General features: G+C 52.5%; 1 protein-coding gene across 2 annotated transcripts in view; it reads left to right on the top strand.

The window, feature by feature from the left end:
• MOV10L1 (Mov10 like RNA helicase 1) overlaps positions 1-27,207 on the top strand; it is a 1,432,366-nt gene that overhangs the window by 1,268,025 nt on the left and 137,134 nt on the right. For both annotated transcript variants that reach the window (XM_069627860.1, XM_069627861.1), the window contains one exon: positions 905-1,012. In XM_069627860.1, the coding sequence (XP_069483961.1) occupies positions 905-1,012 (108 nt within the window). The remainder of the gene's footprint in view (positions 1-904; positions 1,013-27,207) is intronic.

Below are 27,207 nucleotides of genomic sequence, written 5' to 3'. Positions count from 1 at the left end.
GTTCTTTCAAAATCCTTCCAACTTGGGAGAAAAAACTCTGCACACACTAGATGTGCGCAGAGCGGTCATGTTCTACATGGAAAGAACCAGACCACTGAGGAAGACTAATCAGTTCTTCGTCTCGGTGGCAGCAGGAAGAGAAGGGGATGCAGTTTCAAAGTCCACTATTTCTAGATGGATTGTTCAATGCATCACTCTCTGCTATACTCTTGCTAAGAGAGAACTGCCCTTTAAGCCAAGCCACTCTACTCGAGGCACGGGGGCGTCCATAGCATTCATTGCAAATGTTCCCCTTGAGTCCATCTGCAAAGCGGCTACCTGGAGTTCTGTGCACACCTTTACAAAACACTACTGTCTAGATGCACACTCGAGATCTGACTCCCAGGTGGGACAGGCAGTATTAAGACATCTTTTCTCTACTGTTCCTTCTCATAACCCACCGCCAACTCCGGGTACTGCTCGCTAGTCTATGCACAGCATGTGATTCTAAGCAGATTAACAAACATCAGAAGACAATGCATTACTTACCGTAAAAGCATTTCTGATGGTTGTATCTGCTTAGATTCACATGCGCCCACCCTTCCTCCCCGCTCGGATGGAAGGAACATAGACTTCCTTTTATATCTCTTTTCTGTACTCACTCAAGTCTAGAAGGCTCCCTCAGGGCAGAAAAATACAAACAGAGGGACCTTGACGCGTGAGGGATTGTGGGTACAATGCACTTCACTATAGGGATAGTATTTCAGACACGCCTTGTCGACGTCCCTTTTCGACTACGAAAAACAAAATGCAATACTCCACAGTGACCACTGGATGTCGGACCTATGCACAGCATGTGAATCTAAGCAGATACAACCATCAGAAATGCTTTTACGGTAAGTAATGCATTGTCATTTTATTTCAGGGTGAAAAAATTCGAATACTGCTGCAAACTGTTGACCTGTCGGATATTAAAGTTGGATCTGTCGAGGAGTTCCAAGGCCAGGAGTACCTAGTTATCATCATTTCAACGGTATGTAAATCCTAAATGATTAAGAGCTCTTTGGGAAACAACATGTCCAAATAGAGGAGCATGCATGGGTGAGCGCATTAATTATATTCTCCAGCATGGGGTCTGGCATGGATTCACATGCTCATGAATATGTGGCATGTGTTCCGTCAGAGATCGAAAATGCCTCATGGAATATTTTGTTTAGTGTAAAAGAAATTGAAGATATCATTGTAAAGAGTTCACCCTCTAGGGCATCTGGACCGAATTTGCTCTGCAACCGGGTCCTGAAGGAGAAACCAAATTTATGGGCCAAAATACTATTTCTTTCATACAAAGACATTGTTAAGATCCACCTTCTTCCAAACAGCTGGAGAATGTCCTATATTATACCGATTTCTAAGAAAGGGGACAGGGCCCTACCCACTAGCTATAGACCTATTGCCCTGTTGGATGTGGACTCTAAAATCTTTGCCAGCCTCGTTCTAGAGCATATTCGGTGCTGGATGGACCAACATCAAATTTTATCGTCCATGCAGTTTGGTTTTAGAAAAAATGTGGGTACCGATGCGGGTGGCCTGTTAATTAATGTTATGCAAAATGCAGCCTGGACCCCTGGAAATCTCCCCATATATTAAGCATCAATTGATCTTACATCCGCCTTCGATCTAGTGGACAGAACAATTTTGTGGAACAAACTAGCTAATCTGGGGATGCCTGCCCCGCTTCTTTCAATTGTATATTTCATGCACCAAAACTCCAATGTAAAGGTTCGAATGAGCATGGAGGGAAATCTGTCTCAGGAAATCAAAGTAACTAATGGTCTCCGACAAGGATGCATATACGCACCGACATTATTCAATCTATATTTTTCTGATTTAGGAGCGTGTTTCCTTAAACTGGTTACAAACTCACCTAAAGTGGAGGGCGTAAAGTGGACCGCTTATGCTGATGATGTAACTCTGTACGATCATACACCCATTGGTCTGCAACGTTTGCTAACTGCTTTTAAAGAATACATTCTTATAAACGCCCTTAAAATCAACTACTCTAAAACAGTGATATGTTTGACGCACAAGAAAAATCAAAAAATAACTGCATTGTTTCTTAATCATGTGAAATTACCAACAAAGTCAGCAATTAGATATCTGGGCTATCCAGTGTTCGGAAACAAGAACAAGGTCAACTTCCGGGCTATACTGGAAGCAAAAATTGCCCCTATGAAAGCACAATTATGTAAAATCGACTCAAAGTATGGAAAATTCTCTCTATTGCCATGTGTTTGTTTGTACAAAAATAGACTAGTGCCTCAATTCTGCTATGGCCTGGAACTCGCACCTCGATGGTGCAGAAAGGAGGTGTCGAAGTACGAATCCAAAATTCTGAAATCCATGGTTAAGTGTTTGCCGAAGTGTGTACCATTGGCGGCAATAAGATATGAGTTTGGTTTACATTCAATTAGAAGTACTATTGAATGGCGTAGAATGGCACTAGTAAGGAAACTGTTAACCTGCAAAGACACCACCCTTTATGACATCATAGGTAGGGGTTTCAGGAGCAGTGCTCCTACTTCCAAGTACCTCAGGGACATGTTGGAAGAGGCAAATGAGGGTCTGGACAATCTGGGGGTCCCTAGAGATATGCTTATCGCAAACCCCATGAAAGTAAAAAAATTACTCCTTCATGCTGACTGGAACTTAACTGTTCAAGAAGTCAAAACGTCTAAATTATATAATCACATTGCTCCTGATTGTAAAAAGATGGGGGAATTGGAACCATATCTATCTAAATTTCCTGATAAAAAGTGGAGGCAGGAATACATGCGATTCAGATTTAATGTCTTGAGTATGGGACAAATTGCTGATATTAGAAGCAGACAGTGTCGGATCCTCCATCTGTAAAAACTGTAAACGGGGAGAATCTAGAGACTTTGCAGCACTTACTGACTGAGTGTGAAGGTCTGAGGAGTGAACGCATCAGTCACTTCAGTAAATATGTGCCAAACACCGAGTGCGTGGATCTGGATTTGCTATGGTTAGACATGTTGCATGGTAATCGTGTTAAGCTTCAGATCGCTGTTGTCAGATTTTTGAGGCAGTATTGTTGTCCTTAACTTATGCGAAAGAAGTAGACGATGAGTGAGTATCAAGTCCCTGTATGAATACAGAGAGTAATTTTTGTTTCTGGTCGAGGATGAATTAGTTTTTAGGTATATGAATTTTTTTAAATGAATTTCTTTTAAATTGTATTCTGACGTTTTGTTATTCTCCAAAAAAATGAATTGTAATGGCATGTGGTAAATGTGAACTCATGTGTCTGTATATTAACTTGTGAAATATAATGTGATATATTTTTTAAAAGAAAAATACCTTTTGTAAAAGTTACTATGTAACTATAAACAAAAAACAAAAAAAATATTCCCCGTCGTCAGGCTGGGAATCCTCGTTAAAGAAAAAATCAGTATCAGTTTTGTTTCTGATCTGTCTTTCGTAGTAGTAACCAATCACTGATCTCTGCGTCATACTGACCACAGCCAATGACTGCCCTCTACCTAAGCCCCGCCTCTGGCAGCCATCTTCAGATTTTTACCGCACGTTCAAGTGTTGGGAGTCCTCGTGCTTAGCTCTCGAGCTTTTACTGCGTGTTTTGCGCTTTTTCAGGTGATTTTTCACATTTTTTCGGTTAATCGAGCCGCAAGCTCCACCAAGATTTGCGGCCTACTTCGAGATGGCCCAGGATGCGAGTTTGTCGCCCGGACCCAAGCTGTTTCGCAGCTGCCCTGGATGCGGGCTGCAGAATGTGTTTAAGGAAGACGAACATTCGCGATGCCTTTACCGTCTTTATGGGGACAAGACTCATGTAGAGAAGGACTGCCAGTTCTGCAAGAACTTGTCGGAGTGTACCATGAGGGACCGTCGATCCCGTCTCGCAAACTGGTTGGAGAAGGGCTCGGCGGGTGAGAAGAAGAAGAAAGGGTCCGAGCTGGCTTCTAAGTCCTGTGCGGGCGCCCCGGCGACGGGGGCCCAACACCAGGCCAAGCGCTGCGAGTCCGCTGGCTCCGGAACGCCGAAAGGTCGGGCTCTTCGGTCGCCAGGCAGGGCGCACCTTCCCCGGCACCGTCAACCACGAGCCAACGCTCCAGTTCGGGGAAGAGAAAGTCCGAGACCCCGGGTAAGCTTCGGGAGAAGCCCCGTCCGATCTCGGAAGAGGGGGAACCAGGCGTCGCCCCTCCCCCGAAGGAGAAGGCCCGGGACGCACCTAAGGTGGTGAAGGCCCCTACCCAGCAGGCGAAGGCCTCTATCGAGGCTTTTGCGGCGACTCTGGCCAAGCCGGCAGAGACACCGCCAGCGGAGACTGCCTCTGGGACTAGAGTTTACCTGCCGCCAAGGAGGGAATCCTCTTTTCAGCCCATCGTCGTGGCCGCCATGATGGAAGAAGCGAGGGGGGGCACGGTGCCCTCCTCGAGCTCGGAGTCAGCCTCGGAGGAGGAACTGACCGAGGCCGTGAGGAACCTCGAAGTCCAATTCGAGAATGTTCGATCCCGTCAGGAAGATCCTCGGGAGATAACCGAGGAAGACGACGATGGTGAGGAAGAGCGGCCTTCCCTTCCGGCGCGGCCGGATCCTAGGCCTCAGGATGGCTCGGCGGCCATTTTGTCTGCCATCCAGTCCTTATGCTCTGAGATAAGGACGAGATTCCCACGGCCCAGGCCGGAGGACCCGCAACCTGGCCCGTCGGGAAGTCCTCAGAACAAACGACGGAGGACCCAACCCTCTCCTCCGCTCGCCCCCCGTGAGGCCTACAGTTCCCTCCTCATCCTCCCACGAGTCGGGAGATGATGGTGCGTTGGGCTCGACGACGGGTTCTGAGGGCGATGACGACGGAACGGGTCTCCCGTCTCCCGGGCCTCGCCGCCCGACGAGATTGGCTCATTCCACGCCATGATCGCCAGGGCGTCCGAATTGTTCCAGCTCTGCCCGGAGGAGCCGAAAAAGGAAGGTTTCCTCTATCAGCGCCGGGAGGCCAAGAGGAAGACGGTCATCGCGGTGCCCCTAATCGATGACATCTGGGAGGAGGGCCTGTCGGTTCTCAAAAACCCCTCCACGGCACCAGCCAAACAGGACCGGTACGAGAAGAAGTACTGGGTCCCCAAAACCGCTCCCCTGTGCCTCAGGGCCCAGCCAACGCCAGACTTGGTCGTCTCGGCGGCGGCTAAGAAGAAAGCGGCGGGGTCAGGAGCCTCAACGTCGAATTCCCCGCCGGACGGCGAGGGAAAGAAGTTGGACGCCATGGGGCGGCGGGTCATTTCGTCGGCGGCGACGAAGATCAAAGCGGCCAACGCCCTGGCGATCGTGGCCCGTTACGACAGGGAGCTCTGGTTTAAGCTGGCCCCCATATTGGACTTCCTGCCGGACGACAAGAGGTCCAAGGCCCTGGAAATACTGCAAGAGGGCGAGGTGGCGTCGGACCACGCCATAACGGTGACAACCGATATTTCCCATACCGGGTTCCGCCACCTGGTCAACGGTTATTTGCCTACGACGACAGGGTTGGCTTTGGGCGACCGACTTCCGTCAGGACATCCAGACCAGGGTGTTGGACATGCCGTTCGACGGCAGCAACTTGTTCGGGAAGGCGGTGGACGAATCCCTCCAAGCCATAAAAACGGACACGGAGACGGCCCGCGCCCTAAGAGCCCTTCAGCAACGACGGCCCTTTCGGAGCTCCGGAGGCAGACAGGGTGCCTCCAAGGGATCCAGCGGTGGCTCGTCGTCCTACCGCCAGGTGGCACGCTCCTCGTCTCAGGAGGCCTACAGGGGTCGCGGCAAGCAGGGAGCGCTTCGCCGCCGTCGGCAAGGTGGCCAGGGCGGCAAGGCCACCACCTCCAAGCAGGACTGAACCGGCCGTGGTCTCGGGCCCCCACCGAAGCACCCCGGTGGGAGGCCGGCTGGCGAATTTCGTCGGCGTGTGGAAGTCCATCTCCACCGACCGTTGGGTGCTGGATACCCTGGCAAGAGGACACTCTATCGAATTCCTGAAGAAGTGCCCTCACGTTCCGCCTGTGGCCAGGAAGGAAAATCACGTCCCGCAACTGCTGTTGGAAGTACGGGCGATGCTCAGGAAAGGCGCCATTGAGCTTGTCCCGAAGAGGCTCCGGGGTGTACTCAAGGTACTTCCTCGTCAGGAAGAAGACGGGCGGCTGGTGCCCCATCCTGGACCTTCGTCGTTTGAACAAATACATCAGATCACAAAAGTTCAGGATGGTCACCCTCCAGCACGTACTAGGACAGCTGGAGGAAGGCGACTTTCTATCGTCGTTGGACCTGGAGGATGCATACTTCCACGTTCTCATCCTCAAAAGTCACCGAAAGTTCCTCAGGTTCGTCGTCCAGGGACGCCACTACCAATTCAGAGCACTGCCGTTCGGATTGAAGTCGGCCCCCAGGGTCTTTACCAAGTGCCTAGCACCAGTGGTGGCGCGGCTGCGCCTGCAGGGGATTCACGTCTACCCCTACCTGGACGACTGGCTCATCCGCTCAAGGACGAGGGAACTCGCCGTCGAACACACTGCGAGGACCGTCCAGCTACTCACAGACCTGGGATTCGCCATAAACTACCTAAAGTCCCACCTGGTGCCGTCGCAGGTGGCCCTGTTTCTGGGAGCGAAGCTCGATACAGTGAGGCGCCTGGCGGCCCCGTCGGAAGAACGGACGAAGACCATTCTAGGCAAAGTGCAGCGCCTGCTAGCCACGGACGTGGCCAGGGTGAGGTCCATCAAGTCCCTCCTGGGGATTATGTCCTCTTGCACCTACCTGGTGCGCCTCTGCAGACTACTGATGCGCCCTCTTCAAGAATTTCTCGACGCCCTTTGGATGCAGGCGACGGGCACCTTCGAAGACAGGGTCCCCCTCAACGAGGTGTTCCGGCGGGCGATCCACTGGTGGGGCGTTCGAGCGCACCTCACGGCGGGCAAGGACTTTCAGATGCCGGCGTACCAGGAGACGGTGACGATGGACGCCTCCTTGGAAGGTTGGGGCGCCCACACCGGGGATCTCCACGCAAGAGGCCTCTGGCTCCCGGAGGAGAGGCTCCTGCACATCAACGTCCTGGAACTCCGAGCCGTGTTCTGGGCTCTCAAATCGTTCCTCCCGTCGCTCAAGGGCAAGGTGGTGCGGATCTTCACGGACAACACCACAACAATGTTTTACATACGGAAGCAGGGAGGCACCAGATCCCCAGCCCTATCGAAGGAGGCACATGATCTGTGGCACTGGGCGGTCGCCCAGGGGATGTTCCTGGTTCCCTTCCACCTGGCAGGAGAAAGCAACACCATCGCCGACTCGCTCAGCAGGGAGCTGCGCGCGTGTCACGAGTGGGAACTGCGCCAGGATCAGGTGGATCAACTCTTCCAACGATGGGGCAAACCCCAAATCGACCTGTTCGCAACAGCGACGAACTCGAAGTGCAAGAGGTTCGCCAGCAGGTTTCCCCAGCCGAGAAGCATGGGCGATGCGTTCTCGTTCCCCTGGGACGGCCTATACCTGTATGCGTTCCCTCCGTTGCCGTTGCTGCTTCGACTCATCAGCCAGCTCAAGAGGTCCCGGTGCAGGATGATCCTCGTTGCACCGGCGTGGCCGAGGCAGATCTGGTTCCCGGACCTTCTGGACTTGTCAACGTCCCCTCCCATCAAGCTTTCGGCGGACGCGGACCTTCTCTCCAGAGAAGGAGGCGCCATCTTCCACCACGACCCGGCGTCGCTGAACCTGCAGGCTTGGCTCCTGCAGCGCTAGAGTTTGGAGGCTACGATATACCAGCCAAATGCAGAGAGGTTCTTGCAAAGGCCAGGGCGTCCTCGACTCTCAAATGCTACGGTCATAAGTGGAAGAGGTTCTCTATCTGGTGCCGAGCACAGAAGATCAACCCCCTTCGGATTACGGCCCCTCAAGTGCTGCCGAACCTGCTTTCGCTGGCAAAGGCTGGGCTAGCCCATGCCTCCATTAAGATTCATCTGGCTGCAATCTCCAGATATACCAGAACCACAGGACGGACGTCCCTGTGGTCCCATCGACTGGTAAAAGAGTTTATGAAAGGACTGTTCCGGTCGTTCCCGCCGGTGAACGCCCCGGCGTGGGAACTTAACTTGGTGCTGACCAGGCTCATGGGGCCCCCATTTGAGCCGATGCACTCCGCACCGATGAAGTTTGTGTCGTGGAAGACTGCATTCCTGGTGGCCATTACCTCCGCACGACAAGTGGGAGAGATCCAGGCCCTATCCTGCAAAGCACCGTACTTGACTTTCCATGCCTCGAGGGTGGTGCTTAGGACGCACCCCTCCTTTATGCCCAAGGTGCCGTCGGACTTCCATCTTAACGAGCCCTTGGCGTTACCTGTTTTCTTCCCGTCTCCTTCGTCGCCGGCCGAGAGGACTTTGCACTCGCTGGATGTGGCTAGAGCGCTGAAGTTCTACGTGGACCGCAGAGGCCCACGTCATAAGCAGAGGCCGCCGTCTGCGAGACCACTGTCAACCATGGTTACGGCGACCAAGACCCTGTCGACAGTTGCCCCGTCAAAGACACTGGCTGCTTCGCTGTCGACAACCACAGCAAAATAAACTGCAAAATCGTCAACAATGGTTACACTGCCTCCCCAGCCCACGACTACAACGCTCCATCCACAACTACGACCGTCTCGACTACGACTACTCAGTCTGTGAAGGCCCCAGTTGTTTGCTCTTTTCCAAAAGAGGCAGGAAGATCAGGGGCGCTATTGCCTCCAACAGATTTTCTAACCAGACTTTAGGTGGGTCTAAGGGAGGTCGCAAGAGATCCTATCATGGCTATCTACTCAAGCTCAGATGACAAATCCTTACATGAAGGCGGCTGCTCGGACCGATGGGTGTGGAAAACTCCCTCCTGTGGGACAGGACTGGCCATCAATCCCGGCAACACGCACAAGCACTCCGTCAGTGCCACCAATGCTCACTAGCCCTCCTTTAAGAACAGTGAGGCACTCTAGCCTTCCAACGGTGCCTGCTCTTGTGGTCCCTCAACAGGGCCTTAGAGACATGTCCCTGGATATTCCGACTATGCTGGATATTCTGACTATGCTGCATACTTTGGTGTCAGAAATACAGCAGCGGCTTCCTCCCACGGTGGCCCCGATGGGGAGCACCCCCAGGCACAGCCTTTCAAGACCTTGGCGCAGACACCACATTGCTACTCCAAAGCATCCTCCGACACCAAGGCAGCCGACGACACCCCCTACTCTAGCGGTACCAATCGGGGATCCATCCCATACAGATACTGGAACGGGCACCACAGAGATGGAAGAGTTTGATGACTTTGTGCCAGCGGATGATGAACCGTTCTGAGTCGATGATACCCACAGAGCATCTCACCCTGATGAGCTGGGTTCTTTCCACTCCATGCTTTCTAGGGCATCTGCCCTCTTCAACTTAGTACCCAAGAAAAAGGAGGGCTTTGTTTACCAGAGGCGCACATCGACCAGGAAGACAGTGGTGTCCGTTCCTCTGCTGAACGAGGTTTGGGATGAAAGCCTGGCTCTGATGAAGACACCAAGCTCCACACCAGCAAAACTGGGTATGCTTGAGAAGAAATACAGGGTGCCTGACTTGACCCATCAATGCCTTCGATCGCAGCCATCCCTGGACTGTGTGGTTTCGGCCGCAGCCAGTAAGCGGTTTGCAAACCCATCCTCCAAATCTGTGGTTCCCCCTGACCAGAAAGGGAAAAATCTGGACGCAATGGGCAAGCGTGTTATCTACTTGCAGCCTTGCATCGACTGTGAAGGCTGCCAACGCCTGGCCACCCTGGCCCGTTATGTCAGGGAGTTGTGGTTCAAGCTGGGCCCACTCCTGGATTTCTTGCCGGATGACGAGAAGACCGAGACTTTAGCCCTGTTTCAGGAAGGGGAAGTGGACTCTGACCATGCCATCACAGTGGCTATGGATGTCGTGGACTCAGGTTTTCTTCAAATAGGGAACAAAGTGGCACTTAGATACCAAGGCTGGCTGAAGGCCACTAACTTTACACCTGATGTCCAGGCCAAGGTGGTGGATATGCCCTTTGATGGGGAAAATCTCTACAGCAAGGTGGTGGACGAAACGCTGCAGGTGATAAATATGGACACTGAAAGAGCAAGATTGCTGGGGACCTTGCAGCAGTGGTAGTCTTTGTCCTTTTCTATCTGCCAGACGGAAGTTCAACAGATCCTCTAAGGGCTACACATCCACCTCGTACCGATAGCCCTCCCGCTCCACGTCACAAGAGACATACAGGGGCCGGTCGCAGCCCGTCAGAGGGGCACAGCACGCACGTCGTCCACAAAGCAGGACACAGACACCCAAGCAATCCTGACCCGGTCCAGGGCCCGAACAACCTTTTTTGCACCCCAGTGGGGGGTCGTCTTAAACACTTCATCAACAAGTGCAAGAACATCACCACAGACGAGTGGGTGCCGGACATACTTCCTTAGGGACACACCCTGGAATTCGAATACAGGTGCCCTTGCATTCTCCTTGTAGCTAGAAGGAGCTGCATATGGCCCAGCTGCTCTGAGAAATACAGGCCATGTTAAAAAAAAAAGGGTGGGAGCATAAAAACTAGTACCTCTGCGCCTCCGGGGCTCAGGAGTATACTCTAGATATTTTCTGGTCCGCAAGAAGTCGGGTGGCGTCCGATCTTAGACTTGCAGCATCTCAAAAAATACCTGAAGTTCCACAAATTCAGGGTGGTCACTTTGCAGCAAGTGCTCACCTAGCTGGAGGAAGGAAATTTCCTGGCGACATTGGACCTAGAGGACGCCTACTTCCATGTCCCCATACATCCAAAGCATCAGACGTTTTTTCACTTTGTGGTTCTGGGACATCACTATCAGTTCAAGGCACTCTGCCCTTTGGCCTCAAATCAGCGCCACGGGTCTTCACAAAGTGCCTGGCACCGGTGGCAGTGTACCTGCGTCTCAAGTGCATACACGTCTATCCATGAAAGACAGCAGATGTCCACACTTTGTGGAACCCTCCCGTCCCTCGCACACCCAATATGTGTTGATAAAACAACCAATGATTTGTAGTCTTTTATCTGAACAAAGATTCTGACTCCAATAATATTTCTAAAATTTCTCCAGCATGGGGTCTGGCATGGATTCACATGCTCATGAATATTCCCCGTCGTCAGGCTGGGAATCCTCGGTAAAGAAAAAACCAGTATCAGTTTCGTTTCTGATCTGTCTTTCGTAGCAATAACCAATCACTGGTCTCTGCGTCATACTGACCACAGCCAATGACTGCCCTCTACCTAAGCACCGCCTCTGGCAGCCATCTTCAGATTTTTACCGCACGTTCATGTGTTGGGATCCTCGTGCTATTGCTCTCGAGCGTTAGTGCTATTTTTTCGCGCTTTTCACAAAAAACTTCGATTCTTCGGTCAAAAGAGCCTCAAGCTCCACCGATCCTACATCCGATCAACGGGGACCCGTGTCGGATTCGTCTGTGCCCCTCAAGGGTGAAGATTTCGTCGAGCTACACTTCGGAGGACTCCAGAAGCTTCTCAGGCCCGGTCTCGGAGATGGCCCAGGAGAAGGGAAGCTCGACGCCCGGAAAGCTGTTCAGGGTCTGCCCTGGATGCCAGCTGCAGAACGTCTTTAAGGAGGACGAACACTCTTTCTGCCTTTACTGCCTTCATGAGGACAAAACGCACGTGGAAAAGGACTGTGCGTTTTGCGGCAACATGTCGGAACGGACCATGAAGGACCGTCATCAACGTCTCGCCAACTGGCTGGAGGGTAAGAGCCCGTCTGGCGAGAAGAAGAAGAAATCCGAGCGGTCTTCTAAGACCTTTGAGGGCGCCCCGGCGACGGGGGCCCAACATAAGGCCAAGCACCGCGAGTCCGCTGGCACCGGGAGCGCCGAACGGTCGGGCTCTACGGGCGCCAGGCAGGGCGCACCCTCCCCGGCGCCATCAACCACGAGCCAACGCTCTGGGTCGGGTAAGAGGAAGGCCGAGCACCCGGCGAAGCTCCTGGAGAGGCCCCGGTCGAGCTCTAAGGCAGAGGAGGAGCGTGGCAGTGCCCCCTCCCTCAAGGATAAGGCGGTGAGCGCACCTAAGGTGGTGAAGGCCTTGATCCATCCGACCAAGCCCTCTATCGAAACGGTCGCGGCGGCCCTGGCCCAGCCTGTGGAGGCTGCACCAGTGGTGGCGACCTCAGGGCCCAGAATCTCCCTGCCTCCCCGGAGGGAGTCTTCTTTTGTGCCCATCGATAGGACCCCCGTGAAACCCTCCGTGGGGAAGAAGGGGGGGCAGGGCGTCGTCGTAGATTCGGCCTCAACCTCAGAAGAGGAGCTGATCGAGGTCTTAAGCCACGGCCTAGGCGTGGAACAAGACCAGCCCGTCGGAATGGGCCCCGACGCAGGTGACGACGACGACATCGTCGAGGATACCGACGGGGCCCCTGCTCGCCCGTCGGATTCCCCTCTGCCAACGCCGCGAGACAACTCGGCGGCCATTTTGTTGGCCATACAGTCCTTATGCACTGAGATAAGGACGAGGCTACCGTTACCGACGGAGGAACCTCTCCCGTCGGGGGATCCAGAACCGGGACCTTCTGGTGTTCCCCCTACCAAGAAAAGAAGGATCCATCCTCCACCTCCTTTTCAACCGTCGCGCCCCGTCCAGCCCTCCTCCCCATCCACCCGAGGGGATGATACGGGGACTGACACGGCAGCGACGGGTACGGACGACGAGGCATACGACGAGGATTTTCCGTCGTCGCCTCCCACCAGGGCTTCTCCGCCCGACGAGATCGGATCTTTCCACTCCATGATCTCCAGGTCTTCCGAGCTTTTCCAACTCTGCCCTGAGGAGAAGAAAAAGGAAGGCTTCCTTTATCAGCGGCGCGAGGCCAAGAGGAAGACGGTCCTCGCAGTGCCTCTGTTGGACGACATTTGGGATGAGGGCCTTTCCCTCCTCAAGAACCCTTCCACGACGCCAGCTAGAAGAGACCGGTACGAGAAGAAGTACCGGGTCCCAGACACGGCCCCCCTATGCCTCCGGGCGCAGCCTACCCCGGACTCCGTCGTCTCCGCGGCAGCCAGGAAGAAAGCGGGGGGGGGTGCGGCCTCCACATCGACTTCCCCGCCGGACGGCGAGGGAAAGAAATTGGATACTATGGGACGTAGAGTCATCTCGTCGGCAGCGACGACGATTAAAGCGGCCAACGCCTTGGCTATCGTGGCCCGCTACGACAGGGAGCTCTGGTACAAGATGGCTCCCCTGCTGGATTTTCTGCCGGACGACAAGAGGGCGGAGGCCCTTGAGATCCTCCAGGAAGGTGAAGTGGCTTCGGACCACGCCATCACCGTGGCGACGGACATCGCCGACGCGGGGTTCCGCCAGCTGGGCAACGGCGTTTGCCTTCGACGTCGTGGATGGCTCAAAGCTACGGACTTTCGGCAGGACGTCCAGACCAGAGTCCTGGACATGCCCTTCGACGGGAACAACCTGTTTGGGAAGACGGTGGACGATTCCCTCCAGGCCATCAAGGCGGATACTGAGACGGCCCGGGCCCTTGGAGTCCTGCAGCAACGACGGACGCCCTTTCGGAGCGGCGGAGGCAAGGGCGCCTCCAAAGGTTCCGGCGGCGGTTTCTCTTCCTACCGTCAAGCGGCCCGCTCGTCGTCGCAAGAGGCCTACAGAGGACGAGGCAAGTCTAGCGGACCCCGCCGTCGTCGCCAAGGAGGTCAAGGCGGCAAGGCCGCGTCCAAGCAGGATTGAACCGGCCGTGGGGTCGGGCCCCCACCGAAGCACCCCGGTGGGAGGCCGGCTGGCAGGCTTCGTCAGCGTGTGGGAGTCCATCTCCACCGACCGTTGGGTGCTGGACGCCCTGGCCCGGGGCCACGCGCTCGAGTTTCAAAGAAGGTGCCCGCGCGTCCCCCCCGTGGCCAGGAAAGAACTTCACGTCCCTCAACTTCTCCTGGAGGTAAAGGCGATGCTCAGGAAGGGCGCCATCGAACTCGTCCCAAAGAGGCTTCGGGGCTCCGGAGTCTACTCGCGATACTTCCTCGTGAAGAAGAAGACGGGAGGATGGCGCCCCATCCTAGACCTGCGATGGCTGAACAAGTTCATCAAGGCGCAGAAGTTCCGGATGGTCACCCTACAGCACGTCCTGGGTCAACTGGAGGAAGGAGACTTCCTATCGTCGTTGGATTTGGAGGATGCCTACTTCCACATTCCAATCCTAAAGGGGCACCGAAAATTCCTCAGGTTCGTGGTCCAAGGGCGTCATTACCAGTTCAAAGCCCTTCCCTTCGGACTACGGTCGGCACCCAGGGTATTCACCAAGTGCCTCGCACCGGTGGCGGCGCAGCTGCGCCGCGAGGGGATTCACGTCTACCCCTACCTGGACGACTGGCTCATCCGCGCCAAGACGAAGGAGCTCGCCGTGGTCCACACAGCAAGGACCGTCCAACTCCTCACGGACCTGGGATTCTCCGTGAACTACGCCAAATCCCACCTGGTGCCCGCGCAAGTCGCACTGTTTCTGGGAGCGAGGCTCGACACAGTGTCCCTTCTGGCCTCCCCGTCGGAGGAGAGGGCCAGGACCATCTTGGGCAAAGTGCAACGGATGTTGGTGGCCGACGCGGCCAAAGTGAGATCCATCAAGTCCCTCCTCGGGATGATGTCTTCCTGCATCTACCTCATTCCCATGTGCAGGCTCCGGATGCGCCCGTTGCAAGAATTCCTGGATGCGCGCTGGATCCAGACGACGGGCAGCTTCGAAGAAAGGATCAAGCTCGACGAGAGTTTCCGACGAGCGATACGGTGGTGGGGCACCCGCGCGCATCTGACGGCGGGCATGGACTTCCAGACCCCAGCCCACCAGGAGACTGTGACCACGGATGCCTCCCTGGAAGGGTGGGGAGCGCACACCGAAAATCTGCACGCGAGGGGACTCTGGCTCCCGACGGAGAAGTCCCTGCATATCAACGTCCTGGAGCTCCGTGCAGTGTTTTGGGCCCTCAGGTCCTTCCTTCCGTCCCTGAAGGGCAAGGTGGTGAGGATCTTCGCCGACAACACCACCACCATGTTTTACATCAGGAAACAGGGCGGAACCAGGTCCCCAGCGCTGTCCAAGGAGGCGCAGGACCTGTGGCATTGGGCCGTCGCCCAAGGGATTTTTCTGGTGCCGTTTCATCTGGCAGGGATAAAAAACACCATCGCCGACTCACTCAGCAGGGAGCTGCGCTCGTGCCACGAGTGGGAATTACGACAGGATCTGGTGGATCGCCTCTTCCGACGGTGGGGCACACCCCAGATCGACCTGTTCGCGACGGCTACGAACACCAAGTGCCGGAGGTTCGCCAGCAGGTTTCCCCAGACGAGGAGCATGGGCGATGCTTTCTCGTTCCCCTGGGAGGGCCTGTTCCTCTACGCGTTCCCTCCCTTGCCTCTGCTAATCCGGCTCGTCAACCAGCTCAAGAGGTCACGGTGCAGGATGATCCTCGTCGCACCTGCGTGGCCGAGGCAGATATGGTTCCCGGACCTTCTGGACTTGTCAGCGTCCCCGCCGATCAAGCTGCCGGCGGACGCGGATCTACTCTCCAGGGAAGGAGGCGCCATCCTCCACCACGACCCGAAGTCGCTGAACTTGCAGGCCTGGCTCCTGCAGCGCTAGAGTTTGGAGGATACGACATACCGGCCGATTGCAGAGAGGTTCTTGCAAAGGCCAGGGCGTCCTCGACTCTTAAATGCTACGGACACAAATGGAAGAGGTTCTCTGTCTGGTGCCACGCACAGAAGATTAACCCTCTACGGATTACGGCTCCCCAAGTACTGCCGTACCTGCTGACGCTGGCCAAAGCTGGACTGGCACACGCGTCCATCAAGATTCATCTTGCTGCGATCTCCCGATACACCAGAACCACGGGGCGGACGTCCTTGTGGTCTCATCGTCTGGTGAAAGAGTTCATGAAGGGACTATTCAGATCGTTCCCGCCGGTGAAGGCTCCGGCCCCGGCGTGGGAGCTCAACGTGGTGCTGACCAAGCTCATGGGACCTCCGTTCGAGCCTCTGCACTCGGCCCCGTTGAAGTTTCTATCGTGGAAAACAGCTTTTCTTGTGGCCATCACCTCCGCACGACGAGTGGGAGAGATCCAGGCCCTTTCCTGCAAGGCCCCGTACTTGACTTTCCACGACACGAGGGTAGTGCTCAGGACGCACCCCTCCTTCATGCCCAAGGTACCGTCGGACTTCCATCTCAACGAACCCTTGGTGTTACCTGTGTTCTTCCCGTCGCCTTCGTCGCCGGCTGAGAGGACTTTGCACTCGCTGGATGTAGCTAGAGCGCTGAAGTTCTACGTGGACCGCACGAAGGGTTTTCGGAAGACGTCACAACTCTTTGTGAACTTTGGACCTGTCAATCAGGGGAAGGCTCTCTCGAAGGCTTCCATCTCCAGATGGCTCTCCGGCTGTATCATGTACTGTCACCGGTTGGCAAACCGACCGCTGCCTGGCCGTCCGAGAGCCCATTCCACCAGAGCGATCGCAGCTACCACGGCGTTCCTATCTGGTGTGCCCCTGCTGGACATATGCAGGGCTGCTACGTGGAGGTCGACGCACACCTTCACGAAATTCTACTGCGTCGACCGGGATTCCAGGGAGGAGTCCAGGGTCGGCCAAGCAGTGCTGCGCAACCTGTTCGCCTGAGGTGGGCCTGGTGAGGAGGTAAGATGCTTAATGTTGAGTTGATGTGATGCTTAATGTTGAGCCTTTGCCACCTCCCGTGGTTGTGCATGTGTGTACTGCTATGTATTCTTTATTCATGAGCATGTGAATCCATGCCAGACCCCATGCTGGAGAAGGAACAAGTTACTTACCTGTAACTGTTGTTCTCCAGCATGGGTCTGGCATGGATTCACATGCGAACCCTCCCGCCTACCCCTCTGCGGCTCTTCACTTGGTCATACTGCCACTTCACGTGCTTCCAAATCTGAAGATGGCTGCCAGAGGCGGTGCTTAGGTAGAGGGCAGTCATTGGCTGTGGTCAGTATGACGCAGAGACCAGTGATTGGTTATTGCTACGAAAGACAGATCAGAAACGAAACTGATTTTTTCTTTACCGAGGATTCCCAGCCTGACGACGGGGAATATTCATGAGCATGTGAATCCATGCCAGACCCATGCTGGAGAACAACAGTTACAGGTAAGTAACTTGTTCCAAATTTGCTCTGTTTGTAAAACAATGTTCGTGTGAAAAATATTACTTCATATCAAATATGTACTAGCAATTAGGTGTATAATTCCAAACAAAACAAACTTCCAAATGATTTGTCTTCAAAAACTGGGCAACATTCTAAGGAATCCAGTTCTACATAGGATAAGTGTAAACAATTTCACTCATTGTTAAACTTCTGATGAATGTAAATGTCATCAATTTTCTTGAATTTCTGCTCAACGCGTTTCGGGAATACATTCCCTTCTTCAGGAGCTGCTAGTTCACTGTTATGATTTTCTCATTTCTAAAGTCAATTTAATAAAGCCATATTTTAGGCTCCATTGTATTTTACAATTATTAATAACAATTATATCTGTCATATATTCTTAAGGATCAATAATCACCTGGATGATGGTACGTAGATGATTGTTATTCCATTATGAATGATATATCTTGTGTTCAGATTATTTTAAAAGAATAGGCTATACCATGCCTACTTAAAAGAAGCTATTTGCTGATAAAATTGGCCATGGGCTAGATAGACTTCAATCATATTTTAGGTGTACCTTTCAAGAGATTGCTCAAAAGGATTCTGTTGTCTTGTAGATCCCACTTGGCTCAATCTATTGTAAGTGTAATATTCACTCATAAAACTCCACATATTGTTAGGCAGAAACCTGTGTAGTTCCCTTAGGGACCAATGCAAAAGATTTAGGACTACAGGTGGTTGGCAGTAAACCCAATTGGTAGCAGTCTGTACCACCCAGATTTACCTGGTAGCTGTGGCTGAGCAGTCTGACTTCTCTCAAGATGAGTTTAGGCAGTACATAGAGTATATACAATAGGTAAAGTGATACAGTAGCACAAGCAAACACTGACCAGAGCTTTGGTGTAAAAGTATTTCTGATGTTTGTTAATCTGCTTAGAATCACATGCTGTGCATAGGTCCGACATCCAGTGGTCACTGCAGAGTATTGCATTTTGTTTTTCGTAGTCGAAAAGGGGACGTCGACAAGGCGTGTCTAACACTATCCCTATAGTGACGTGCTTTGTACCCACAATCCCTCACGTGTCGAGGTCCCTCAGATTGTTTTTTTCCGCCCAGCTACTGGTCGCTTTTATGCGGAGCTCCTCGAGAGAGATTGCCAAATAGTTTCTTCTACCTTTGGTTGTTTGTTATTAATATCAATAACGTACATCCCTCCCTCGACGCAGAGCTGTTTCTCCGCCGAGCAAGATCTTCGACGGAAAGACGAGCAGAGGGGATCCTTCGGCGCTGCCGAACACGTGGCCTGGCCTCGCCAGCCATACACAGTATGGAGAGTGGGGTTGTGTGGTCTTTCTTTCTCTTTAAGAATGCCTTTCTCTTTCCCCTCCCTCTCTTTCGAGGTCGTAGTCACACTTCTTGCCCTCAGCTATGGAGAGGACGCCATTTAGGTTTTGTCCGCTTTGCAAGGGTAAATATACCTGGAAGGATAAGCACAAACGGTGCAACCGTTGCTTACCCCTCGATCACCAGGAGGACGGCAGTGCGGCCTGTAAATTACTAAAGCCCAAAACTCTAAAAGACCGCCGAATGTGACGAGGACAGTGACTACACGGCCCACGTAACGGAGGTTGTAAACCTCTCAAAGGAGCGTTCACGCTCCTTGTCGTCCGTCCCCGGCCCCGACAAGCCCGGCTCACGCCCAGCTTATGGGGATGAACACCCAGGCGACAAGGACGCACACGGAAAAACACCAAAGCACATACCCCCCGGCACGCATTAGTCGAAGACGAAGGCAGCCATAGCGCCAATGGGGGCGCCGGGCCCACCGGCGTCTTCCGCCGACCGTAAGGGTCGTCAGCCCTCCCCGCCACCGCCTCCGCGACATGCGACTGGGCATTCTAAAAATAAGGGCGCTAACACCAAAACCTCTGGCGACGCGCATCGTAAGAGCGCTCACGTTGCCAGCAGGGACTCGACGAGCAGGGACTCGACGAGCAAAGACTCGACGTTACATAGCGCGACGGCGACCAATCTCTCGGAAGAGAGAATGATCGCCGAAAGCCTCGCGCGCATAGCATCTAAGGACGGCCAGAGACGTATGGCGAGTGAGACGCCGAAAACCGCGCACAAGGCCTAAGATACGCCGAAAGCGCCGGAAAACAGATCAGGCCAGTTCCCGACGCCGACGGAAGGCCCTAGCCAGCGAGAAGGCTACTCAGAAGGCGAAGGCTCACTTTCCTCGACGTTATGGGACAGAACCAGACAACTACAGGAGGAAGAAACTCCTTTTTCATTCCCAGACTGTCCTGGCCGACCTCAGTGGACCTTTGAAAGGTTCCAGACCTGTATGGATAAACTAGACAGGTTCATGTCCATCCCAGAAGACAGGGCACCCAAGAGACCAAGGGAGGCACCCCTTGAGAGTCCAAGGGCTAAATACCAGACGTTTTATAGCCCCATAGAGGAGGACATATACTCTTACAATCTCACTGAGGAAGACACCTTCTTCCAGGAGGAAGATGAGTTCACCTATGTTGAAGACCAACAAGAAGAGGAAGGTTTTCACAAGGACACTAACCTAGGTGAGGAGGGATTCCAGGAGGACACAGACGAGGGCAACCCAAATCCTTGGCAGTCACCAGCTAGGTCTACAGACACAGGCAGTAGCAGTATAGTCATCAGGTCTACTGAAACTACACCAGTCAGGAACCCTTTGCCTGTTGATGATCAACCCACCTTCAATGCACTGCTGAAGAAGGCAGCAGCACATTTTGAAACTGAAACTGGGGAGGTCACCCCAGACACCGATTTTGTGGAGAGGATTATCAAGGAAAACCCCCCACTAGCCAAATTATCCCCATCCTCGCCTCAGTTAAGAGACGTATTACCCCTTCTCTTTCCACTCCTGCACTGGTGAGAGAGGGATCAATCCGAGGATTGAGAAACTGTTTTCTGTTAGACGATCCTCTGCACACCAGAACACTGCTAACATCTCCACAACACCTTCCCCGGGTTCCCACAGGACTCCCTCCAGGGTTCGAGACTCACATGATTTGGTTACCCCAAAGGACCGAAAGTTCCGTACCGGGTACAATTTATGTGCCCGGTTGCAGCCCTTCCTGCATTGGCAGTTGTCATGGAGAACATACAGCAGAAGGGGCGGCGGAACACCTCCGCGTCGATCGTTCATTTGCTCACGTGATTCAGAGCGGCGTTTCCCACGTGACCTTGGTGGACGTCACATGACCCAGAAGCGCACAGTATATAAAGCCTGATGCACGGAGCACTCATCGCTTCTCAGCTGTCTTCTGACCCTGTTTGGCACTACGTTTGATAAACTCTGTTGGTTTACCTTGATCTTGGAACTCTCACCTGGACTCCCTTGGAATACCCTTTTGTACCTTTGCTTGGAACTGTTTACCTATTGCTGAATCTCGACATGACCCTCGCCTGTCTTCGGATCATCCCTTGGTACTTTGTTGGACTTCTACGCCATTGCCCTTTTCGGGAACTCAAGTTACGCCTTCAGCTCTACAGGTGGCATATCATGTGTCCACGCTTGTCTGCGTTCCCTCTTGTTCTGGGAACCGCCTCTCATCTGAGTCTCGAACCTCCCTCCTAGGTTTCCCGGGTTTTCCAAACACTGGATAGGTAAGATTATTCAGATCCTTTGGTTCTTGTGCTATATTGTATTTGCCTGGTACTTAACCTCGTTCTTTTTGCAGCAGCATCGGTGTTCCAGAGGTTCCGTGGATCCGGGAAGTAACATCTCCCACCTGTGGCCCCAAAGGTCGCACAGCGGGGTTCTTTTGGTTCCCCTGTGCGTCACTTGGGGACGGAGGTCTCAACGGTCTACACGACACTCAAGTCAGAACATTTTCTCCCTCTCAATCAGACCCATTATATATTAAGGGTCACTCAATCCCGGACTCCCTGGTCGTCACCAACACCAGGAAAAGGGCCGGAGTCCCACTATCTACCAGCGAGGCACCCCCAGATAAAGAGGGGAAGAAGCTTTATGCCTTAGCCAAGAGAATCACCACCTCTGCAGGATTCTCTACCAGAATTGCCAATAATAACACACTATTGGCAAGCTACGCTGATGCTCAATGGGGAAAGCTTAAACAGGACATTGAAGAAGCTCCCGAACCCCTAAGAACTTGTTTGCTGGCTACAGTTAACGAGGGCTCTCTGGTCAACCAAAGCATCGTCGAGAATACCCTCGATGCAGCAGAGACGGCTGGCCGCACTTTGGTACAAGGAATTTTGCTGAAGCGTCACGTCTGGCTTTGCAATTCCGGTTTTAAGGCAGAAACACAAGCGTCCTTTATTAATAAGCCCATAGAGGAGTCCAACTTCTTTGGGAAAGCAGTGGATGACGCGCTGGAGAACGCGAAGAAAGAATTTGACACAATAAAGACCTTAGACCAAATTTCTAAACCCCCTAACAGGTGGGGATTTGGTAATAAGCGCTTTTTTCGTGGCCAACGCCAGCAACAAAGCCAACAACAACAGTATTCTGCCAGCAACTACCAAGGAAATAGTGGCCAGTACAATCAGAGGGTTCAACGCTGTGGCAAAGGGAGAGGCCGAGGTTCCACCCCCAGAGGCTCTCAAGCCACCAACCCACCAAGTGACGTGAAGATTCGCGTCCCCTCCCATGCAACGCCGGTCGGGGGCCGGATAACATCCTTTCTTCCAGCATGGGAGGGAATAACAGACCGCTGGGTACTTTCCACCGTAGCCCGCGGCTACTGTATAGAGTTCAACTGTTCCCAACATACAGAACCCCAAGGGGACGCCGCATGACACCAGAACACCTCGCCATCCTTCTCCAAGAAGTGGACCAACTGCTGGAAAAAGGAGCCATAGAGGTCGTGCCTCTATCTCAGGTAACAGAAGGTATTTATTCAGTGTACTTCCTTGTACCCAAAAAGGATCTAACCATGCGCCCTGTATTAGATCTGCGCCCAGCGAACAAGTTTGTCAAACCCCAAAAGTTTTGTATGGTGACCTTACAGGAAGTGATCCCACTGCTATCACAGGGAGATTACATGACAACACTGGTCATGAAAGATGCATACTTTCATATTTAAATGTTGCCAGCGCACAGAAAATACCTCAGGTTCATGATAGAGGGCAAACACTACCAGTTCAGAGTGCTACCCTTCGGCATAGCATCTGCGCAGGTTATCCATCCCAGTATACCCTTACCTCGACGACTGGCTCATAACAGGGGATTCTTACGAGACATGCTTCTCAAACACCCAAAAGACTGTAGACCTTTTGTTCCAACTGGGCTTCTCCATCAACGAGAAGAAGTCCAGCTTAGACCCCAGCCAAGTCAAACAATTCCTAGGGGCTCTAATTCGAACAAAGGACAACCTCGTCTTCCCCTCCAACGAGAGGGTCCAAAACATGCTGTTTCAGATCCCCCAATATGTAGCAGGTCGAGAGGTGACGGTGCGCAAAGCGATGCGCTTGCTAGGAATGATGGCGTTGTGTATTTATTTGGTACCTCACGCGCGCCTGCGCATGCGCCCAATGCAAGAGTGGCTCAACAGCTAGTGGTGTCAGGCCAGCGGACAATGGGACGATCTAGTGGTGGTCTTGCAGGCCTTGGTTCTCTCGCTACGGTGGTGGACAAAGGAAAACCTGGTAATAGGGAAACCCTTTGCCACACCCGCGGTGGAGGCCACTCTAACCACGGACGCATCCCTCACAGGATTGGGGGCTCACCTATCCCATCAGACTGCTCACGGAGTGTGGACTCCGAGCGTAGCATCCAAGCACATAAACCTACTGGAGCTACTGGCGGTGTTCAAAGCACTAAAAGCCTTCCAAGAACACCTACAAGGGAAGACAGTGATGGTCCTTACAGACAGCACCACAGCCATGTACTACATCAACAAGCAGGGGGGGCACACACTCTCCAGGACTGTCCAAGCTGTCCCAGAATATATGGAAGTGGGCTCTCAGACACAATATGTCCTACTGTCACAACACATACCAGGGGAACTCAATCTGCTAGCAGACGAACTCAGCAGAGACTTCCCCCTGCCCGAAGAGTACGAATGGCGATTGCACGAACACATCGTCTTGGACGTCTTCACGCAATGGGGATTCCCCAAAATAGACCTGTTCGCAACTCTGGAGAACTCACAATGCCAAAGTTACGCCTCCAGGTACCCCCAGAACCAGTCCAAGGGGAACGGTCTGTCGATTCAATGGTCAGGGAAATTTGTTTACGCTTTTCCCCCGACTCCCCTTCTCAACAGAGTTGTGCACAAGATGCACCAGGAACAAGTCACCATGATGCTAGTGGCCCCGTTGTGGGCCCGGCAGCCATGGTTCGCTCACTTGATGGAGATGTCTCTATCTCCCCCAGTGAAACTTCCCTGCCCACACAACATGCTGTCACAGGACAAGGGCAGGACACTGCATCCATGCCCTCAGAACATGAACTTAGCAGCCTGGCTCCTGAGATCATAGAATTTGGACATCTACAACTCCCGCAGAGATGTATGGACATCCTCAGGGAAGCCAGAAAACCTAATACTCGCCACTGCTATTCTAGCAAGTGGAGAAGATTTGTCATCTGGTGTAGAGGAAAGAGCATCAACCCGGTTGACTGCTCTCCCACACAAATTGTTCTGTACCTGACCCATTTATTGGATTCAGGTCTAGTGTTCAATTCCATTAAAGTCCACCTGGCGGCACTTTCTGCATACACCACTTCCCAACTTAAAGTGTCGTGGTGGAAGATCCCAGTTATCAAGGCCTTCATGGAAGGGGTAAAGAGAATACACCCTCCGATAGCTAACCCAGCTCCCGGATGGGACTTAAATGTGGTACTTACCAAACTCATGGGCTCGCCATTTGAACCCATGCACAAGGCAACTCTTAAGGACCTCACTCTTAAGACTGCTTTTCTAATAGCCATCACCTCCATTAGGAGAGTAAGTGAACTACAGGCTCTTTCTGTTCTAGACCCCTTCGTAACAGTTCACAAGGATAAGGTGGTTCTACGCACACACCCAAGGTTTGCACCGAAATTCATCTCGAAATTCCACGTAAACCAGTCAATAGAACTACCAACGTTCTTTCAAAACCCTTCCAACTTGGGAGAAAAAAGTCTGCATACACTGGATGTACGCAGAGCTGTCATGTTCTACATGGAAAGAACCAGGCCACTGAGAAAGACTAATCAGTTCTTTGTCTCGGTGGCAGCAGGAAGAGAAGGAGATGCAGTTACAAAGTCCACTATATCTAGATGGATTGTTCAATGCATCACTCTCTGTTACACTCTTGCTAAGAGAGAACTACCCTTCAAGCCAAGAGCACATTCTACTCGAGGCACTGGGGCATCCATAGCATTCATTGCAAATGTTCCCCTTGAGTCCATCTGCAAAGCGGCTACCTGGAGTTCTGTGCACACCTTTACAAAACACTACTGTCTAGATGCACACTCTAGATCTGACTCCCAGGTGGGAGAGGCAGTATTAAGACATCTTTTCTCTACTGTTCCTTCTCATAACCCACCGCCAACTCCGGGTACTGCTCGCTAGTCTATGCACAGCATGTGATTCTAAGCAGATTAACAAACATCAGAAGACAATGCATTACTTACCGTAAAAGCATTTCTGATGGTTGTATCTGCTTAGATTCACATGCGCCCACCCTTCCTCCCCGCTTGGATGGAAGGAACATAGACATCTTTCTACATCTCTCTCTCATTTCTGTACTCTCACGTATAGAAGGCTCCCTCAGGGCAGAAAAAATACAAACGGAGGGACCTCGACGCGTGAGGGATTGTGGGTACAACGCACGTCACTATAGGGATAGTGTTACAGACACGCCTTGTCGACGTCCCCTTTTCGACTACGAAAAACAAAATGCAATACTCCGCAGTGACCACTGGATGTCGGACCTATGCACAGCATGTGAATCTAAGCAGATACAACCATCAGAAATGCTTTTACTGTAAGTAATGCATTGTCATATTTATTTATTTAAAGGCACACTTGTAAATTACACTAGCACAAAGAGAGGTAAATAAATTCAACACACAGTCACTATTATGTATATACAACCCTAATTACTTATTAGACAAGTCTTAATGAGAAACACCACTTATTTTCAGACAGAGGTGAGCGCCTAACATTAGATGGCACTCTAATAGGTTATTAAAAAGGGAGGGAAAAAGGCAGAGTTATGAAAGCACACAAATTTCAATACTTTTCAAAGAACCACAGTGAGGCAGGTTAGGCAAAGTCTACTGGAGAGCAAGGAAGTTCAAATGCCATGCCCACTCTTAGAGAGAGCAAGAGAAATGTGTCCAGGATCATGCAGTGGGGTTATGCCCAAAGAGTCTTTGTAAATAGTTCACAAAAAGATTGAGATCAAGTCAGGAAAAGTTAGTTAACAGGTCCCAGGCTAACCCAGGTTAGAAAGTCGAGGATTTACTCTCACCCCGAACGATCTGTCGCAAGGGAAGCCAGGCGGGACACAGTACCTGAAAGTGGGAAGAATGCTCCAGCTGGGGCAGTTGTTCCTGGCAGCGGGTGCAAGTCAGTGTTTCGTCCAGAGGAAGAGGAGGTCTCGACGTGGAGGAAAGCTGAAGGTCGTTCCGCTGCCAGGGAAGAAACCAGCCGTGGATTTTCCCGGTTACAAGGTACCACACTTTTCTTCGCGGTAGTGGTAAACCGTGGTATTCCGGTTGCCGGCGTGCTTGGCACGGGCAAGGCGTCCACGAGAAGGTCCAGGAAGGCGAAAAGACGGGCAAACTGGTTATCCCCACCAGTCAAAGGAATAAGACTCTTCGGACTGGAGATCTCCTCTGTCGTCGGGAAAAGTGGTGAGACGGTTCAGGAGGGCTCCACCGGTGGTGTCGTCATTGCAGGTCGGCTCGGCTTCTCCCTCCTCGGATTCTTTAGGTCCTGTGGCGACTTCTGCAGTTCCAGTCCCCAAAGCCCTTCTTTTATGCAGAAAACCCCCATTCATTCAGCCTAGCTGTCACTCAAACATGCTAAGTGGTGAGCCAGGCGGCTCACCACTTGGGCCAATCACACAAGAGTGCGACTTGAGTTGCCGAGGCAACTCAGTCCAGGGTGCCTAAACCCCCTCCTGTGGTACCCAGACAGAGTGGCACCACTTTTGGAGGCTTCTGTGGAGAAGCCCGCCAAAAAGTGGAACAAAGGGCTCGACTTGGGTTGGAGTCACAGAAGTAAACACAAACGCCATTTTGGAACCAAGTTTCGGCAAAAAATACCAACCGGTGAATTTATATTCATTTAATAAACCGGCGGTATGTTCGAGGCTATTTTAAAAAGTGGTAGCCTCGAACAATGGGAAAATCCCATAGGAATATATTCGCGGTAGAATATAAAAAGTAGTATCCACTGCCACCAGCCAAAACTCGGTCGGGGGGGATTTGGACAGTGCCCCCTCGAACAACAGACCCCGGAACAATCGAATTGCCCCGACCAGTACGTCCACAATAGGATGGTTTGTACTGGTTCTGTTCCCAATTTGAGACTAGTAAAGCCAATGGTGACTTTACATGCTCTGGGAGACAGTAGTCAGTCCCAGGGTATGGAGTCTATGTTTGGGGGTCGCTACGACACCCCATGGGTTACGGCACGGAGGGTGCTGTGTAACCCATATACCAAAAACAGATGAAGCCCTATGGGGTAAAGGACCCCATAGCCCATAAAACACATACAAAGTCAAAGGAAAACCTCAAATCATGTCTAAGAGTGGGAGGAAAAGAGTCTCACTCTTAGCAGGAGAAAAAAATAAACCCCAAAAATCCAGCAAAGCTGCCGGGGTACTCACTATGTTTGGGAAATTAGCCTTTACAGAGAATTCTCCCTAACACATATCCAGTTCCTTCCTGAAATACAAGGGAAGAAACTGTGTCACCCTAAATTTCAATCACTTGATATTCTAGAAACCTACACTCTTGTCAAAATTCAATTCTTAGCTAATGAAGGTATGT

This window comes from Ambystoma mexicanum, chromosome 12 (genome assembly GCF_040938575.1).
Source record: "Ambystoma mexicanum isolate Mex_15411 chromosome 12, UKY_AmexF1_1, whole genome shotgun sequence".
Classification (NCBI taxonomy): domain Eukaryota; kingdom Metazoa; phylum Chordata; class Amphibia; order Caudata; family Ambystomatidae; genus Ambystoma; species Ambystoma mexicanum.
This window is presented reverse-complemented; position numbering and strand designations above follow the sequence as displayed.